At 39.9% G+C, this 19,948-nt stretch overlaps 1 protein-coding gene across 1 annotated transcript in view; it reads right to left on the reverse strand.

Annotated features, from left to right (window-relative positions):
• Positions 1–1,645: 1,645 nt before the first annotated feature.
• The window catches only part of ITPRID1 (ITPR interacting domain containing 1), an 88,693-nt gene continuing 70,390 nt past the window's right edge, over positions 1,646–19,948 (reverse strand). Inside the window, 1 exon segment of the mRNA XM_089917082.1 lies at positions 1,646–19,947. Coding sequence (XP_089773208.1) covers positions 19,688–19,947 — 260 coding nt within the window. The 3' untranslated portion in view covers positions 1,646–19,687.

Here is a 19,948-nt window from a genome sequence, read left to right on the forward strand (position 1 = left end):
ATTCAGATAAATGCAAACCAAATTCATTTATCAGATTGGTAGAGTTAAATGAATGATAATGATTTGTGAAGAGTATGGAATAAGGGTCATTGTTGGTGAGTTTACCTTTATGTTGAAACTGGGATAGTTTGGCAATATGTATCTAAATCTTTAAAAATGTTCACATTTTGACCCTGAAATCCCACTTTTATTAATTTAATCTACCAAAACTGTCTGACCTGTGTAGATACCTGACAAAGATATCTTTTCATTGTTAATAAAAAGGAAACATGAGAAGCTATCGATGTATCAACATGGGGAATTAGCAGTATTGGAAAACAATTATAATAGGCTGTGATGCAGTCATGAAACAATGTTCATGTTTGCAATTGTGTAATTTTTTGAAAGATCATACAATGTATTTCCCTTCTTGGTAAAGTATACCTCCTGCCCCCTTGCCAAGCAGTTTTTTTGACATGAACACTTGGTCCTGAGTCTGAGGCTTCTGGCCCCAGGAGAGGGGAGGACTGATAAAGCTTAGAACATAGAAGTCATAGCTCAGCTTTGAGCATTTTAAAGTCCCTATCAAGAGAAAAAACATAAAAACAGGGCTTTAGGAAAGAAAAATAATAATTTTCTAGAAAATTCCAAAATTTTTCACAAATCAAGGATCCATCCTCGGACCATGAAAAAATGGAGGTTATGATAAAAGGAACATTCTTATCACACAAGCACAAAAGCCCTTGTGGAGTCAGGGGTAGGAGAAGCTAAGAAAGAGATAGAAAGAGGGAAATATTTTAGTTTTAGTGTGGGTTTTGTGGCCTAGTTCTGTGTGCTGCTAGATCCTTGTTAGATCTCTGGGATTCCCTGACAGAGGTATGGGAATCCCAGAGCGAAGGGGAGTCATAGCATGCTTCCCATCCGAGCTTCTGGTTGAGCATCTCTGTGTCTGTCCCATGGCTACATGGGGTGGGCATAATAGAAATGCCAGCATGGTGGACTTAGGTGGAGAGAGGGTCTGAGACAGGGTCCCATGATTCCCCACAGCCTGGGCACGATGTTGAGGAGAGCTAGATATTCCAGTGGGCCCCAGTCTGGCGATGAGGGTGGTGGTGTGGAGTGGGGAATGCACAGCAGATAGCTGACTGTTGAGAGCCAGTGGACCTGTGAGGCTATCACCATGGCACAAGGCAATGAGTGACCAGTGAGGTACAATAAGATTTTGTAACAGAGGTAGTTGTATCGTCTCATAGCAGTTTATATACAGGGCTTGAGCCTGAACTTCTAAAGTTACCTGTGAGTCTACTTTAAAGCATAACTTGAATTTTCTAGAATCTAAGCTGTAATGGGACAACAGTTACCAGTTAGAGAGATTAGGAGCAAAATATCACAGGGAGATATGCAGGATCGTAAAGGAGAGAACATGGAAGAAAATTGCACTGAAGCGGGGGCAGGTTTAGAATTGATAAACAGCCTCTGAAATGATCGTTACAGTCACCAGTGCATGGGTATGGCTCAATTTTATGGAGAAGTGGGCATGTGGTATATGAATGTTTGGAGCTGCCTGAAAGACAAGGTGTCAAATCACTTTCAAGGTTGATTGGCTCCTGACATAGAAATATCTGGGTCAAGCGAAAGAGATACCTTGGGACCTGTCACGGGATGGGAGGAGGGCTGGAGGAGTCCCAGGTGAGAGTTACACATTCCAAGGTTGAGCACAGTTCTCTGCTGAGCAAATCTCTTCTGTGAGAAAAACTGATGAATTTGAAAGGATGGGGGCTGGAGAAAAGAAGGGGCGTTTTTAGGCTTTTATTTTTTAATTATATTTGCTAATCAAAACGTCTGTAGGCTGCAATTTAGCCCTGAGGAAAGTGCCCATTGAAAATTGTGTTGAATAGCAGACCTCAAATCTCATTATGTGAGTAATGGTCTAACAAAGCCTGCCTATTCTTTACCACCCACTTGAGCTTGCACGAGGGAAACAACCCCTAAGGCAAGAAGAGGAGTCTAATGCAAACGCTGTTTTTCTACAGATGCCTTATTGTTCCTTTGCCAAAAATATCACTGAAGACTAGTTTGTTTGTGATGTAGGAAAATCATTTGGCTGCTGTGAGCTAGAAAATTGGTGTGGAAAGAGTTGTCATGGACAAATTAAGTGGCCTATGTTTTACTTTGACAGTGCTATTTGGAGTGAAAAGCAGGTTTCCATACTAAATTGGGATAATGCCTTCTTTATAAGGATTAATTATATAAGAGTTTAAAATTTTCATTATTAATAGATTGCTCTCTTGTGAGCAGTGACCGTATAGCTTGTTTGAGGTACTAAAGGTTAACAGTGGGTCAAATATTCTGGATAGTAGTCGTTTTCTGGGGCAACTCATGAAAATTGTTCTGCTAAATATAAAGTGACCTTGCTGTTTATGATAAAGAGAAAAGAAAGGAAGGGAAGGGAAGGGAAGGGAAGGGAAGGGAAGGGAAGGGAAGGGAAGGGAAAGGAAGGGAAGGGAGGGGGAAGGGAAGGGAAGGAATCTGACATTTCTGAGTGTTGCTCAAACTGCTATGATAGGTCCTGGCAGGTCTGCCTGCTTCCTTTCGCTCCCCCTGAGTCAATAACCCACAAGATAGCCAGACTAATCTTCTTAGTATGTTTTGCATCCTGTCACTATCCTACTTCAAACCCTTTGATGGCATTTCATTACATTCAAAGCAAAATTCAGAAAGATCCTACCATGGCTTGAGACCCTTCTGACCTGGTCCCTGCTTCTCCCTCCTGGACTGGCTCCAACCTTACTTTCTCTCTGTCCCCTAAACAGTGCAAATTCATTCCCAGCCAAGGTGGTGTACTTGCTGTTGCCTCCCTGGAAACACTGCCTCAGGTGTTCATGATTACTTTGTTTTTATTTATTTATTTTGCTTTGCTACCTTTTTAACACTTCATTGAGTTATAATTTACGTACAGTTAAAGTGAACAATTTAATGGTTGTTAGTATATTTACAGAATTGTGCAACCATCACCATAATTTCAGAATATTTTCGTCACCCCAAAAGAAATTTTGTTCGCATTGGCAGTCACTTTCATTCCCCTCCCCTGCCACCTCATTCTCCAGCTCTAGACAACCACTAATCTACGTTCTGTCTCTATAGATTTGACAATTCTGGACATTTTATATATACAAGATCATATTGTAAAATATATGGTCTCTTGTGACTGGCTTCTTTCACTTGGCGTGATGTTTTGGAGGTTTATCCTTGTTGCAGCATGTATCAGTACTTCATTCTCATGTTGTTTTATTGATTGATTACATAAATGCACTTATTTGAAATTTCATTGTTTCTGCATATTTGTTTACTACTCCACTGTCTATTTAAAGGGCACATACTCCCACTCAAGAAGTCCTTTCATTTGATGTATATAGATAAACATACTCAGCAATCCCAGGGGGGTGAGTAGGTGGAGAAGTGAAAATCTGACAAATAATTTATCTCTGTGGAGGACTCAGGCATATGTGAGCAAGCTCAGATGAGAATCCTTCCCCACCTCCTCCACTATTGTATCTAGGGAAAAAACCTGAAGGTTAGGGAAAAAAAACCACTTGGATAGGGTGCCCCTTGTTTGTAGTTGTTAGGAGCTTCTTTGTCATGCTAGGGCGGGGTGGGGGGTGGGGGTGGGTTGCTCACCCAACCCAGGTGAAGGTCATTTGACTCTTTGGTAGAAAGTACATAGAAAGTATGCTTGTTGAACTTATATCGACTAGGGCCATGGGATTTAACAACTCTCTACAGTTAGATGTAAGTTTATCAGAATCTGATAAAATACAAATTATTTTATATCCAATAACAAATTCAAATAATATTTATCCAGTAGAGGGACTTCCCAGGTGGTCCAGTGGTTAAGACTTTGCCTTCCAATGCAGTGGGTGGAGGTTCAATCCCTGGTCGGGGAGCTAAGATCCCACATGCCTCGGGGCCAAAAAACCAAAACATAAAGCAGGAGCAATATTGTAAGAAATTCAATAAACACTTTAAAAATGGTCCACATCAAAAAAAATATTTGTCTAGTAGAGAAAATAACCCCCCCAAATATGATTTATTGCTCTGTAAGACATTACCAGTCTTTTACTTAAAGTAGAAATTTTATCAAGTATTTATTTGTCTTACACTCATTATATAAACAAACCTTTCTCATGTTACTATTTATTGTTTTTTGTTTCTTTTGGCTGCACCGGGTGGCATGCGGGATCTTAGTTCCCGGACCAGGTATCGAACCCACACACCCTGCAGTGGAAGCACGGATTCTTAACCACTGGACCACCAGGGAAATCCTCGTGTTATCCTTTAAATAAACTCTGTCATCTTCCTAGTTCCCTCCTTAATGAGTACAACAAAACTTCAACAAATTTTCATTATGTATTTGAATGTAATGTCTTTTTTCTATAATCTTTTGGAAAATGACACACTTCACACAATTAACTTAAGACTGTAGTTTGTATGGATACGTTTGATTGCACTAAGAGAAAATCAGCTTTGGCATACAGACCTGATTCTGTTCGTTGGAAGGACACTAACTGCTTTTTAAAGTACGGTTATTAAGGTATAATTTACATACAGTAAATTCACCATTGTATGGTGTGAAATTCTATAATTTTTGACAAATACATTGTCATATTCCGTCACTACAAGTCAAGATAATAGAACATTTCCATCACCCCCAAATTCCCCACTTAGCCCTTTTGGTAGTCAATGCCCAGCTTTCAATCTAGCCCCTGATAACCACTGGTCAGTTTTCTCTCCCTATAGTTTTGCCTTTTCTATAATGTTATATGACTGGAGTCATAAGAGTATATAACTTTTTCAGTCTGGCTTCTTTCAGAAGGATAATGTGTTTGAGATTCACTCATGTTCCTTTTTATCGCTGAGTGATATTCCATTGTATATATTTATAGTAATTTGCTTTTCCATTTACCGACTGATGGACATTTGGCTTTTTTTTTCTAGTTTTGAGAGATTATTAATAAAGCTGCTATAAACATTAATGTGTAGGCTTTTGTTTGTATATTTGTTTTCATTTCTCTTGGGTAAATACCTAAAAGTAGTAATTTCTGGGTTGTATCATAAGTGTATGTTTAATATTCAAAAAACTGCTACACTGTTTTCAAAGTGGCTGTACTAGTTTGCATTCCCATCAGGAATGCATGAGATTTTCAGTCGCTCTGCATCCTTTCCAGTACTTGGTAGAGTCAGTTTATTATTAGTATCATTGTTATTATTATTAACACCATCCTAATAGGTGTGTTGTAGTATGTCATGTGGTTTTAATTTTTTCATTGCAGTTTGAATTTGTCTTTCTCAATACTTTTTTTTATGTGCTTATTTGCATTCATATGTTATTTTACTGAGGTATCTGTCTAAATATTACGTCTTTTTGAAAAATTAGGCTGTTTGTTTTCTTATTATTGAGTGATGACAGCGCTTTATATATTCTGGATGCCAGTTCTTTATCAGATATGTGTTTTCTAAGTATTTTCTCCCAGTCTATGGCATGTCTTTTCATTTTCTTTCTTTTTCTTCTTATTCCTCTTATTTTTATTTGTTTATTTTAAAATTTTATTCTGGTTGGGTGCTAGTATTATTCCCTTTTTTAAAAAATAAACTTTATTTTTAAGAGACATTTTAGATTTATAGAAAAATTGTGAAGATAGTACAGAAAGTTCCTATATGCCAGAACCCAGTTTCCCCTATTATTAACAGCTTACGTTAGCATGGTATATTTCTTAAAATTAATGAACCAATGTTGATACATGATTATTAACTGAAGTCCATACTTTATTCAAATTTCCTTAATGTTTACCTGATGTTCCTTTTCTGTTCCAGCATCTCATCCAGTATACCATGTTTACACAGTCATCATATTTCCATAGGCTCCTTTTGGCTGTGATAGTTTCTGAGACTTTGTTTTGATATTCTTGACAGTTTTGAGAAACACTGATCATACATTTTGTAGAATCTCCTTAAACTAGCATTTTTCTGATGTTTTCCTTATGACTAGATTGGGGTTATAGGTGGAAGGAAGACCACAGAAGTAAACTGTCATTTCCATCACATCATTTAAGGCTATACAATACCAACTTGCCTTATCACTGTTGAAGTTGATCTTGATCACTTGGCTGGGGCAGAGTTTGTCCGGTTTTTCCACTGTAGAGTTATGTATTTTCCCTCCTTTCTGTACTGTGCTATTTGGAAAGATTTTATTATGCACAGTCCGTACTTGAGCATGGGGGAATTACAGCCCACTTCTTTGGGGATGGAGTATCTACAGACATTATTTGAAACTCTTCTACATGGGAGATTTGTCTCTTCTCCCCATGTACTTACATTTTAATCATCCACTTATATCAATGAGGACTCATGGAAATTTAGTTCATACCTTGAATAATAATCCAAGATGACTTTATTTTGTTGCTTAAATCGTTCCATCTTTTGCCATTGAGAGCTCTTACACTTGGCTCCTGTGTCCCTTTGACATAATCCCTACTGGATTGTTTTTGAACTTCCTTTCTGGCATTACAAGTTAAGCCAGGCTAAGCTTGTATATTTCCTACCCCAGTCCTAGAATCAGCCATTTTTCCAAGCAGTCCTATTTTCTTTTATTTGAGGGTGATGTTAGGAACTAAGGTCTAAGTGCTAGGTGTGATTGATGCTACTGCAGTGTCCTTACTTCTAAGTCTGTTCAGCTGATAGGGCAAGAAAATATGTATATTTTCATGTACATTTGTAAGGTATATTAATTGGTAGTTTTTCTTTTGGAATATCTTTTTCAAATTTTGATATCAGGTTATAAAGTCAATACATAAACATTAATAGCCTTCAATATATATAAACAAAAATAATTTTCCTCCCAAGCTCTGTCACAGGGAGACATTCTTGCCTCTCCTTGGGGTGAGGTGGGAGGTTCTCTCTCCTCAAATTTCAAGTTACTTGGTTGCCCTGTGATCTCAGCTGTATGATAGATTTACAAAAATTATGATTTTTATCTAGCTTTCCTCATTGGTCATTAAGAGTGGTCCAACTTTATACAGTCTAAGGAGAAAGGGATCTCTCAAAAGTTAATCTATAATGTAGTTAGTTATTTTTGAATTCAGACATTTCACATTTCATAGGAAAATGAGTTACAAGCCAGGGAATAAATTCCTCCACATCCCATTCTCTACTGCATCCACAAGACTACAGCAGAGGTCTGCAGGATTTGGGGGAACACCAGGGTACAGGTCAAGACTGAATAATGCAGACTTGGAGGGGAGAGAGGATCCTTAGGTGATATCAACATCTGTAAGTAAGATATGTGATTTCTTGAAAAAAGGTACTGCAAATTCTCATGAAGAAGGTTTGAATGAGGCTCTGCGTGAGAAAAAATCAAAGCCTGTGGGCAGGTGGGCAAGGATACCACCTGGAAGGCATCCAATGAAGGGACCTTCTAAGAAGTGTCTAACTTATGAGGTGCTTCTCCTTTGGGCTAGAAGAAAAGTTAAACTCAGCATGCATGTTATAATTATTTTCCTACAAATATAATTCTCTATAAATTACTTATACTAGTAGTTCTCAACCCTGTGTACCTATTAAAATTACTTGAAGCACTTTTATAAAATTCCAGTGCCCAGGCCCCATCCTATACCAATTATATAAAAATTTTTGTGGGGACTTCTCTGGCAGTCCAGTGGTTAAGACTCTGCACTTCCACTGTAGGGGATGCATGTTCGATCCCTGGTCAGGCAACTAAGATCCCACATGCTGAGTGGTGTGGCCAAAAAAAAAAAAATTCTGTGTTTTTTCCTAGGCAATGGCAACTTTTTGAAAATTCTTAGGTTATTTTAATGGGCCTCCAGATTTGAGAATCACTGACCTAGATGATTTACTATAATCTGAAAATCTCATACAGGCATGGGATTCAAAAGTAAAGGAAACCTGTCCATACGAAATCCTGATTCAAAGGAGGCCCTTGGGAGGAAGTAGCTTTACAATAAGGTAATGAATTCCATGTGCTGGTGAAGCAAGCAGGGGCTTGGGGTGGAGGAGAAATCTTTGAGGGGGATTATATAATTTGGATCCAGGTTTGTGATTCTCCAACCAAAAGGGAACTTCTCTAATTTAAAAGGAGATGTAACCCTGAAGTAAGAAGAAGAACACTGTTACTTGGGTTGCATTAAAGACTTGCCTCGTTGTCCTAATATTTTTTTCTCAATCTCCCCGCTGTCTGGTACAAATGATGATCCCAGGCCCAGAAACCCTGCTGTTAATAGGGAATTTTTGAAAAGTATAAATAAATAACATAGACAGGTTTTTAGCTATATGTTTTTTCCTCCCCAAACCAAAAATTCCTTGACGGATTAGACTGTGTCTCATCTTTGTTTATCCAATGTTTATTAGTGTTGATATATTGATTAGTTAATTAGCTAATCAACTTTCTTGTCTATTCACTCATCAACTTCTTTTTTTTTTTTTTTTCATCAACTTCTTTTATGAACTGATATCACGCCAGGCAGTGTTTTAGACCTGGAGATAGGATATGGAAAGGTGACAGACAAGTCTCTTCCTTATGAAGCTTACATTCTAATAAGGGAGATAGCCACTAAACAAATAAAGTAATAAAAATCCAGGTAATAAATGCCATGAAGAAAACAAAGAGGATAAGTGGATAGAGAATATACAGAGATGTGTGTAGGAAGAAGCTCTATTTTGGATAGGGTTGTCATGGGAAAGCTTTCTGTAGAGTTTGCATTTGAACAGAGATTTAAATGAGAAGGCACCAGCCATATGAATATCTGGGGAAAGTGGACTAGCAAATGCAAAGGGGGAACAGCAAGGGAAATGCCCTTGAAGTGAGAATGACCTTAATGTGTTCAGGAATTAGCAAAAATATCCATGAAGTTGGATCATAGTGAGAGAGGCAGAGAGTGGTATGAAATGAGGTCATAAAGGTCTGCAGGGCTGGGTCCTGTAGAGCTTTGTATATATTGGTAAGGAGTTAGGGATTTAATTATAAATATACTGAAAGCCATTGGAGATTCTTATGCAGAGAAGCAATCCATCTGATTTATGTTTTTAAAAGACAATACTGGTTATTGGGTGGTAAGTGGATAACTTCAAGAAGGAATTAGATATTATTATGATGTTCCATTATGAGAAGAAATGTCTTGGTTAGGTGAGGTAAATTGAGTGTTCCAAGACCCAGAATGGAAAAATATTCCATTCAACTGTAGCTCTGGGATACCATCATGATCTAAAAGGACTCAATTAGTCTCTTTGAAAGGAAAAGTTCCTTTGAGAGACAATTCCTGTTGGATGATGTCCCATGTTATTGGCAAGAGTTTATAAAACATCTTTCCTTCAAACCATCTCAGACATGGTAATCCAGGAGGATTCAGGTACTGCATCTTAATTGATGTCATCATAAACTGCTGCATCTGGTTGCTGCAGAGGCAGACACATGAGTCTGTGTTCCATACCTATGGTAACTGGAACATCATTTTCTATTATGTTCTATTTTGTTCTGACAGGCAAATGATTAATTAGCACAATCAGCGTCTCTCCTTGAAAAGGGCCATGGATCAGCGTGTTCCCCTCCATCATGTAATTGAATCAGGGCCCACACACCTGTTTCCACTTCCTTTAAACAAACACCTGTCCAATAACCAACACAAAGCAATATTAAATCTCAACCTGCCTTGTGCATAAGTACATCTTTCAACTTGACCTAATCAATGCTGAAAGCTAGGAAAACATGGGTCTCAGAGAAGACTGTTGCCTGATCCTCACATGTAACCAGAGCACCTGCAGCTCTGGCCCCACTCATAACTACTTTGCGGAGTGATTCTGGAATCAGACCAGCCTAGGATCATACCTGGTTTTCCAGTTGTGTGACACTGAGCGATTCAGTTAACCCCTGTTAAGTCTCTATTTCCTCATCTTTAAAATGGGGTTAATGACGTTTATCACAAATGTTTGTCATTTTTCTATACGTTAAGTCATGCAAGTAAAAGGTTTAGCACAGTATTTAGCACATAGTAAGCAAGTGTTAGCATTTTTTACTATAATAAGATAATATTAAAAGAAATTAGGTTGAAAATTTTCAGTTCTGGTTAAGATAGGGTAAATGCATGCCACCTTCTCTTTTCCACTGATTACAACTAAAAGTCCTGGACAGAATATATGAAGTAACTATCTGAGGACTCTGAAAAGTATACAACAGCAAGTTAACTGGGGAGGAGAAAAAAGCCACGAAGAACAACAGCTATGAAGATGAGTTCCTGCTTCTTCTTTCCTCCCATACTTCCAGGCATAGGTTCAAGGACTGCTTGAATCTTGAGACTGTACAACAGGTACTAACAGAAAAAGTTGCATGAAAAGTCCTCTCTCTTGGGCCAGAGGGCTGGGAATGGGGCCCATGGGAAAGAAAGATTTTTTACCTCTCTAAGCCCTACTTCAGTAATGAGGTGGCATTCCCATGGCAGTGGGAATTGCAGCAGCAGTGGAGGTGGCATCATGGGTAGCAGCTACAGCAGCAGGATTTCTGCAGGCTCCTTTCTCTTGCTACTTTGCCCTGAGGTAGATCCAGTTTCAGGAAGTTCATTATAGTACATGGATGCTAAAACCATGGTTTTCTAGGCAGAGCCATGAAAAGGAGTCCATAGGAGTCAGAGAATGTGGGGGGGATTCATAAGGAGGAGGTAGCAGGAGAAAGGGATCCTTTAAATCTGTGTATAACGTTTGGGCTCATCATGAGTTGTGCATGTATAGAACTTGATCATAAGCAACATAGCAAAGTCTCTGAGAACTGAACTACAGTGTAGACCACCACCCTGGTCTCAGACTGAACCTGGATGGTGCGTGCACGGGTAGGCCGGATAGTACAGAAAGGCTATGAAAACTGAATTCACAATAGAGCTACAGCCTGCAGGTGGGTCAGGACTGTGGTCTGAACCTAACTTTAGAAGGTTAATTGCCTACTAAAGAAAACAAACAAAAAAATAACAGAAATTTTTTTTTTTTTTTTGCGGTACGCGGGCCTCTCACTGTTGTGGCCTCTCCCGTTGCGGAGCACAGGCTCCGGACGCGCAGGCTCAGCGGCCATGGCTCATGGGCCCAGCCGCTCCGCGGCATGTGGGATCTTCCCGGACCAGGGCACGAACCCGTGTCCCCTGCATCGGCAGGCAGACTCTCAACCACTGCGCCACCAGGGAAGCCCAGAAATTTTTTAACATATCCTATATTCTCATAGCATAATATTAAAATGTCCAGGATACAGTCCAAAATTATTTGACATACAAAGCACCAGGACAATGTTAACAATCTTCAAGGGAAAAAGTGATCAACAAATGCAAACTCCAAAATGACCCAGATGTAGGAATTATCAAATATTTCAAAACACCTCTTATAGTGAAGGTTCATGCAGTAAGGGTGAACATTCTCAAAATGAACAAAAAGAAATAGAAGGTATGCCAAAGAACCAAGTGGAAACTTGAACTGATAGATACAATAACAGAACTAGAAAGTCCACTGGAGCACCTCAAAAGCAGAACAGAGATGAGAAAAAAAAGAGCCAATGAGCTTGAAGTTCGATCAATAAAAATTATCCAATCTGGAAAACACAGAAGAAAAAAAAATGTTTGATAAAAAATGAATGGATCCTCAAAGAACTGTGGTACAATATCATAAGTTCTTATATACTGTGATTACAGTCCTGGAAGGAGAGGAGAAATAAATTGGTGCAGAAACATATGTGAAGAAATAATGGCTAAAAAATTTCCAAATTTGGTAAAGGCCATATATTTGCAGATGCAAGTTCAGCAAACTTCAAAAAGAATAAACTCAAAGAAAACCTGCTCTTACTCGTCATAATCAAAGGGCAAAAAACCAAAACAAAGCAAGAAATCTTAAAAAGACCATAGAAAAGCAATACATTAAAAAGGGATCAATGACCCAAATGATGGCAGATTTCTCATCAGAAACCATGGAGGCAAAACAAAAAACAATAACAAAACACCAGAGGAATAACATTTTTTAAGTGCTGAAAGAAAAATACTGTCAATGCAGATTTTCATGCCCAGTGCCCAGTGCAAACAGCACTCAGTAATTTTGGCCTGAGAACAGGTCTGGTACTTAAAATAATTTTTTTTCACCAAATGTTCCTACTATGTTCTAGGTATAGTGCTCAGTACAAGTGATTCCAGAAAGATCAACACTCAGCTACGCCATCAAGAAACTTACTCTGAAGTCCAAGATAAGGTGGAAATGTGAGCAGTTAAGTGCCACGTAAACACTGGAGTTAAGGATGAAGTCCATATAAGGTACTCTGGTGACACAGAGGAGGAGGTAGTTGTTTCTATTCAGGTAAAAAGAAGGAACCAGGGGCTTCCCTGGTGGCGCAGTGGTTGAGAGTCCGCCTGCCGATGCAGGGGACACGGGTTCGTGCCCCGGTCCGGGAGGATCCCACGTGCCGTGGAGCAGCTGGTCCCGTGAGCCATGGCCGCTGAGCCTGCGCGTCCGAAGCCTGTGCTCCGCAACGGGAGAGGCCATAACAGTGAGAGGCCCGCGTACCACACACACACACACACACACACACACACAAAATAATAATAAAAAAATAATAATAATAAACAAAAGAAGGAACCAGGCATAGTTTCAAGAGGAGATTATGTTTGACTTGAATATTCAAAGGTATATCCCAATGGGTAGAGAAATTAGCGCAGTAGAGTAGGTACTCTGTAACAGGGAGAAACATGAATACACCCGGCAGTGGTTTGTTGGTATATTTGGGCAACTTTAAGTTTTTTAGTTATTATAGCACATATACCTCTGAACACTTATTTTTCACTTTCACCAAATTTCCAACTTCCAGTTCCTACAGCACGTTGATTGAGGGCTGGATCCAATTCTTCTTGCACACAGAGCAATCTGATTATACTGGGGAATTAACGCTCCAGGGGCAGATTTCAACCAATGACTGATGGGAGTTGATGAATAAATACCCCAGCCCTCATATCCCTTGGACAGGGTAACTCTGAAGTACTGGGGTCTCAGATTTCCCAGTGGAATTTAGTCCTGTTTGCCCACTCTTGTTAACTTGCTTGACAATGCATACATTATTGATTTTTATCCATTCCCTCTCCTACTTCCCCACTTGCCTTAGTAGTGTTTTTAGGGATAACTTCTCAAAGAAACTCTTTGAACTTGTATCCTTGTTTCAAGATCTAACTCTGAGATAACTCAAACTAAAAGAGTTTCACAGATTAGGTTTCCAAGGAAGCAGATTCTGAAATGGAGATTTAGAATTTATTAAGAGGTACTCTTGTAATTAATATCTGTGAGATAAGAAAGCAGGATTGGACAGAGGGAGGAGCTGGGCTGTAGTTACAACAAAAGTCTCAAGTAACCCCATGGAGAGCTCTGAAGCTGGAGTGACTCTTGAGAGTTGTCCCAAGTTGGGGTGAGGGGGCTTGGCTCACATTCCTTCATTTCAACCGGTCATTAGATGCACGTTTAACCTTAATTACCTCCTGTAACATCCTATCTCCAAATACAGTCACACTGCAGGTTAGGGCTTCAAGATATGAATTTTGGGGGATACAATTCATCTTATAATGTGTGTCTTTATGAAGAGAGTGTTATATGATGTAGCGGACTGTGACTTTACATAGACATATGTATAAGTATGTCTGACCTTGAGCATAAGTGAAGAGAAATCCCTAAACCTTGTTTTATACAAAGCAAGGCAGTGTTCCTTAATTTATTTCAATAAGCATTTATAGAGAAGTGACTATGAGCAAGACACTGTTATCAGATGTGAAAGATACAAAAGTGAATAAGATTATGTTAGAAGTTCTTACTGTAATTTTAAATGACTTGAATATTTTACAAAAGGACACACAAAATATTCTTGCAAACTAAAGCTTTTCAGAAAGCGGACCACTCAACCAGAAGAAAGGGAACCTATTACCTTTCTAAATTTCAAAGAGCATCCCTATTTAAATAAAGAGTTTTCAGGGGAAGCAAATGTATGATTCACTGCTCTACAGTTATTCAGATTAAATGAATAGTAGAGAGTTGTTTTCTGAAACAAAATACATACACATAAAGTGACCAAATGCCAGACAGGTATCCTACTCTACCACTTGTATACCCAGCTCTGGAGCCTCCACTGTGGACTGAAGAAGCAGCAGAGGGGTTGGTGGAGGTTGAGGCTGTAGAGAACAGATAAGTGGTAAGACTGGGCAGGAATGAGAGTTGAACAGGGCAGGGAACCTCCCCCTGTAACGCATCAATGTTATGCACTCATTAAAGCAATGGGAAGTTCGCAAGATTCAACAGTTTTCAACAGTTCCAGAAAACTGTGTCAGTGGATAATAAAAAATAAAAGTAAATTTTATTTTATTCATAGGAATTGCTAACAGAGCAATGCAGTTGACAAATGCCTACCCATTTCCATAGAAGAATACGGATGGTCCAAAGCAGAAACATGTAACTTTTTTTGAATGGGTAAATACTTGGCTTTTGGGAAAGAAAATGCTGGACACCTATTATATTCCTTAAGTCTTAGAAATTATATACTTATATCCCAAAATATTTATTTTAAAAAAGAAAAATATAGATGTTCTATGACTCTGGTACACTGTCATTAGCAAATAAGCAATTATTGAGTGATAATGGGAATGAAGAAAATGTAGGTGCATTTAGGAAGTAGGTGATTTCTTTCACTTCTATTTTCCTGGTGAATGAATTCAGAGAAGGATTGGCTCTGACTGTTAGATTGGATTACCAACATTGGATAGCACTGAACTCTTGGAGTACCCAAATGGGAAAAGTCTTCAATTTGATTCTAATGATTAGAAATCATTCGTGACATGGAAGTCTCTTTCTTTACATAATTAGGTTGACTCAGAGAGGGAGCATCTCATACTAAACTTCTGGTCTACTAATGTTTGAAAATTAGACTATTAGAACCTGAGTCTTGGGTTAGAGAAAGGTGCTACCAATATTTTGGCTTCTGTTCACATTCTCTCATTTTCAAGAAAGACAATTTGACATCATTTCAAATAATCTACAGTCCCTACAAATTATGGCTGTTCTTTGTTGTTCAAATTAAAATTTGAAATTAGATATGCAACCCACCATCGCACAATTAAACATTTTTAAACTTTTCTTCTCAAAAAACTTTTATCCTTTAATCTCTGCACAAATGTCCTATTTTATGACCTCTGTTATACCACAGAAATTATTTCTCAACAAGAAGAAACAGTTATATTAGACCAGATTTTCAAGTCATTAGAACATATTGTGACTTTATTTTTTCTACTTTAGCAAAATTATTTTCTTTTGAAGAAAAGATAACTCTGGACCTGCAGACAAAAATGCATATATAAGGGAATATCTGTTAAACAAAATCTAATGGGATTTTGTGGAAATGTTTTCCCGTGGACTGAAAGATGGATATCCTTATATAAGTCTACATAGCCTATGCATATGCTGTGGTTCAGAGCAAACTTCAAGGTTTTATCCTTTTGTCTCCATCGTGAAACCTGGGTCTTCACTCATGCATAACGAAACCAAGGAAAATATATAGCCCGAATTTCCAAGTGTTGTTTCTCAACTCAGTTTTCTCTATTCACACCTTTGGCTTTGAATATTGAAATGAAATCTGGATGGAATAAAATTAATATAGGAAGGGACCCCTGTCCTTTGATGTAAAAGAGGTTAAATTGTTCCCTTGCCAACTTCTAAATTTGAAAATGATCAGGTGGTGTGATTTTTATTTTTTTTCTTCTTTTTCATTGAAATGGAATGACTCTAACCCCGAGCTGGGTTTCACAATTAAAAGGTTTTCTATGTTATTAACTTTGTACAAATATTTATTGCAATGATCTCTGATTTCAGATATGTAGTCTGGATTTTCTTGAATAAAGTCAACTTGGATAGGTTAACTTTGAAAAAAAGAGAATGCAGGATCTTGGAACTTGAAGATAGAACTGTGAGATTCCCCAGAAAATCATTCAGGGACTGCAGAGGAACTCTTGCCATTATTCTTGGGCAATGGGACAAGCAGGAGTAAGCTAAGAGTTGCTAGGATGGTAGGTTCCTGAGGAGTCTTTGCGGAAGAAGTCATCTCTTTACATGAAAGCAACTCAGAACCTGCCTTTGACTGCAAGAGCCATTTGTCATTAACATAGTACACTGCTTTCCAAACTTTTATATAGAGTGAGATTTTTTTAAAGGAAAATCTCTGCTAAAGCTAAATAGATAATGCAGACAGAAGCAGGGTTACTTTGGTTGATTTGGACCTACCAGTGGGCTCCACATAAGCCCCAAGGCTTGGCAGAGCCATAATGGTGAACCACTGGCAAAACATGGAATCAGAGAGTCAACTCAATCCCTTACTAGTTGTTGGAACTTAGACAATTTATAGTCTTTTTGAGCATGTGTGTGCACATGCATGCGTGCGTGTGTGTGTATTGATTTTTGCCTCTCAGGATTGTTGTGAAGATAAGTGATAATGCACATAAAGTGCTTAGCCAGTACCTTGCGTGTAAGTAGATATTCAAAAATTGCCACTACTCTTATTATCATCATTATCTTAATCCCAATGAGCTGTACTCCATATGGAAGCATACAGAAACCACGTTCCAGGCTCGCTCTAAAGGGCTATATATCTTAATCCCAATGAGCTGTACTCCACATGGGATCATACAGGAACCACGTTCCAGGCTCGCTCTAAAGGGCTATATAGGCACGAACCCCTGTAATGTACAAATGATGACAGGCTTAGAAACGTTAAGTAGTTTATCCAACACAGATGGTGGAGTTGGATTTAAGCTTCCGGATTTAACTCTAGAGCTTGAGTCCTTAACCCCACTGTACAGTTGCTTCTCATTAATAATACAGCACAGGACTCAGTGTCTACCTGTGGAGATCATTCTCTCCATCTTAGCTTCCTCCTATTCAAATGCGGAATACTTCCCTTAGCACTGAGAGGCTCAAATGAGGGAAAGTCTGTCATGTCACATGCAAAATACTTCTATTTTTATATGGCAACTTATATGGTCAGTGCTTTTTATGCAGTTTGATTATATGAAATAACAACCATCAAATCTTCATTTGCATCTGTTTTGTGTGGAAGCAACTCAGGTCAAAAACAGGTCTGAACTTTATCAACACTCCAAACTCCAAAATGGAACTTATTTAGCTTTAAGCTAGGTTCTCAGAAAAAGAAAGTTTTCCATGTCTAATGAACAGTTTTGCTGTGGGCTGCTTTTGAGAATAAGAGATTGTCATGTAAGTACTTGGCATGGGGCATTGTGTATCACACAGAAATAAAAAGATAGATACTGAGTGAGATTTGGAAGCAAGTCTTCCAGCTGAAACTATCTTGTGGAGAGTAGAAAATGCTGGACGGGAATTCTGGAGAGAGCTGGAAACTGGGCTTCTAGAGTGAGTGTGTATATTGAGAAAGATGGTGTGGAGAGAGAAAAAGAAGAGAATTGAGGACAGAAGAGGGATGTCCACACTCCAAGGAAGTATAGTCAACAGAGGGAACTGCAGGGTGGTCTGAAGGGTAGGAGGGCTCCCATGAAGCCAAAGGGTTTCCGAAAAGCAAGGAGGATGAAGAACGGAAATAGGCTATGAGATGGGTTCTAGTAATGGGTAGCTTCAAAAGAAATAGCTTCTTAGTTTCCTTGCTGGAAAGTAACCACCACTGGCCCATCTTACATAAATTATGCACTTTCCTCAAGGAGTTACTTTTCCATGAACTTTTCCTGACTGTTCCATTCTTCATGCATCCCCCGCTCCTGAGAATTCCTGTAGCACTTAGAGACCGCCAGTGCACTCAGCCCTGGTGTACACCACCCTGCATTTCACTGGCAAAGGGGGGTGGAGGGCTCACAAGCCTCCCCAGCTGGATGGAAGCAACTTGACAGTTTTGCTTCTCCCTTCCGGGATTACACCAACTGCCTTCTAACGGGAGCTCCTGCACAGCTGTCAGTCCCCAGTGGTACCTTTTCCACAAGGCAGTCAGCGTGACTTTTAAATGTAAAGCAGATCACAGGACAACCCTGCTTAAAACCTACAATGGCTTTCCATCACACTTGGGAAAAACTCAGGCTCTCGGACTCCAGCCTTCAGTTATCCCGAAGCCCCACCTCTCAGACTTCCACTCCCTCCGCTCCCCTGTCACTCACCCACTCAGCAATGCTGGCTGTTTCTGTCTCAGAGCCTTTAAGCTTCCCATTCCTTCTGCTTTATTTTCATTTTCTTTAATTTTCTTTTAGAGAAGGGCTCTTTTTTAAAAATAATTAATTAATTAATTAATTTTTGGCTGTGTTGGGTCTTCGTTGCTGTGTGCGGGCTTCTCATTGTCATGGCTTCTCTTGTTGTGGAGCACGGGCTCTAGGCATGCAGGCTTCAGTAGTTGTGGCACGTGGGCTCAGTAGTTGTGGCTCGCGGGCTCTAGAGCGCAGGCTTGGTAGTTGTGGCGCACGGGCTTAGTTGCTCCGCGGCATGTGGGATCTTCCCAGGCCAGGGCTCGAACCCGTGTCCCTTGCATTGGCAGGCGGGTTCTTAACCACTGCACCACCAGGGAAGCCCCCTTCTGCTTTAAATGTTCTTTCCCCAGAATTTCACATGGCTTCCTCTTCCTCACCATTCGTGTCTTGCCCCAATAGCTTCCCTTTCGCAAGGCCAACCACTCTGATGAATGTGGTAAGCTTTTCACCCCACGTCACTCTCTACGGTATTATCACACGGTCTTCGCCATGGTGAGGAACTGACGTGATCTTATATACTTGCTTGTTGGTGCGGTGGTTGTTTCTCACTCTTCGTCCGATGCTTTGTTGAGTAGGAGCTCTGTCTCGTTCACAGCTGTCTCCAGCACGAGAGGAGCTGCTGACACCTAGTGGGTGCTTCTTCAATAAGTCTGGCTTGCCGACCAACTCAAGGCTTTTGGACAGTCTGCTACCTCTCAGGCCTGGATCTTCCTTCCTCCTTCTGTTGTCACTCCTTCAACCAGGCCCTTCTGATACCCTGATCTAAATCAGCCTCCCTGTTATTCTCTCTTTCATAAAACCCTGTTATTTCCTTCAAAGCCCTTTCACAGTTTTCAAATTCATACCTATTTATGTGTTTACATTCTGTCTCCCCCAAAAGACTGTAAGTTTCAGCAGGGCAAAGACTGTACACCATATATACCTTGAGGGATATATATTATATACATCTTGGCCACTGCACCCTATGCCTGGCACATAGTAGGTGCTCACTTATTCTGTATCAAATGAGTATTAAAATATTCTTCCCAGGTTTAACCATAGCGTAGAATATTAAAAAAATAGCTGAGGAAGGATTGATACACACTTCTCCTTGGGGAAAATTTAGATATTCTTGTTTTTTTTTTTTTTTTTTTTTTTTTTGCGGTACTTGGGCCTCTCACTGTTGTGGCCTCTCCCGTTGCGGAGCACAGGCTCCGGACCTGCAGACTCAGTGGCCATGGCTCACAGGCCCAGCCACTCCGCGGCATGTGGGATCCTCCCGGACCGGGGCACGAACCCGTGTCCCCTGCATCGGCAGGCGGACTCTCAACCACTGCGCCACCAGGGAAGTCCTAGATAGTCTTGCTCTGGCTAGAATGTGCTTTTACATTTTGTAGAAAGGTCAACAAACCTCCCCTGATCTAGAGGAAGACATCTGTATCCTTTTCTCCAACAGGACAATTTGACAGAGAGGCCGGATCTGATTCTGCCAAAACTGGAGGAGACATCCTGGTGTTTCTCCCCAAGGTGGATGGAGGAAAGGCAGCTAAATGGGTCACACTGCAGCATGGAGCCCGCTGGCCATCACTGGGAGGAAAGGCAGCCCCAGGGGCCATGGAGGGGTGGATCTTAGCACATGAAGTCTGGCCATTCTTTTCTTCGGTCCACTTATACTGATGCAG

This window comes from Delphinapterus leucas, chromosome 9 (genome assembly GCF_059928025.1).
Source record: "Delphinapterus leucas isolate spDelLeu-1000000601 "Yukka" chromosome 9, BTC_Dleu_Yukka2, whole genome shotgun sequence".
NCBI lineage: Eukaryota > Metazoa > Chordata > Mammalia > Artiodactyla > Monodontidae > Delphinapterus > Delphinapterus leucas.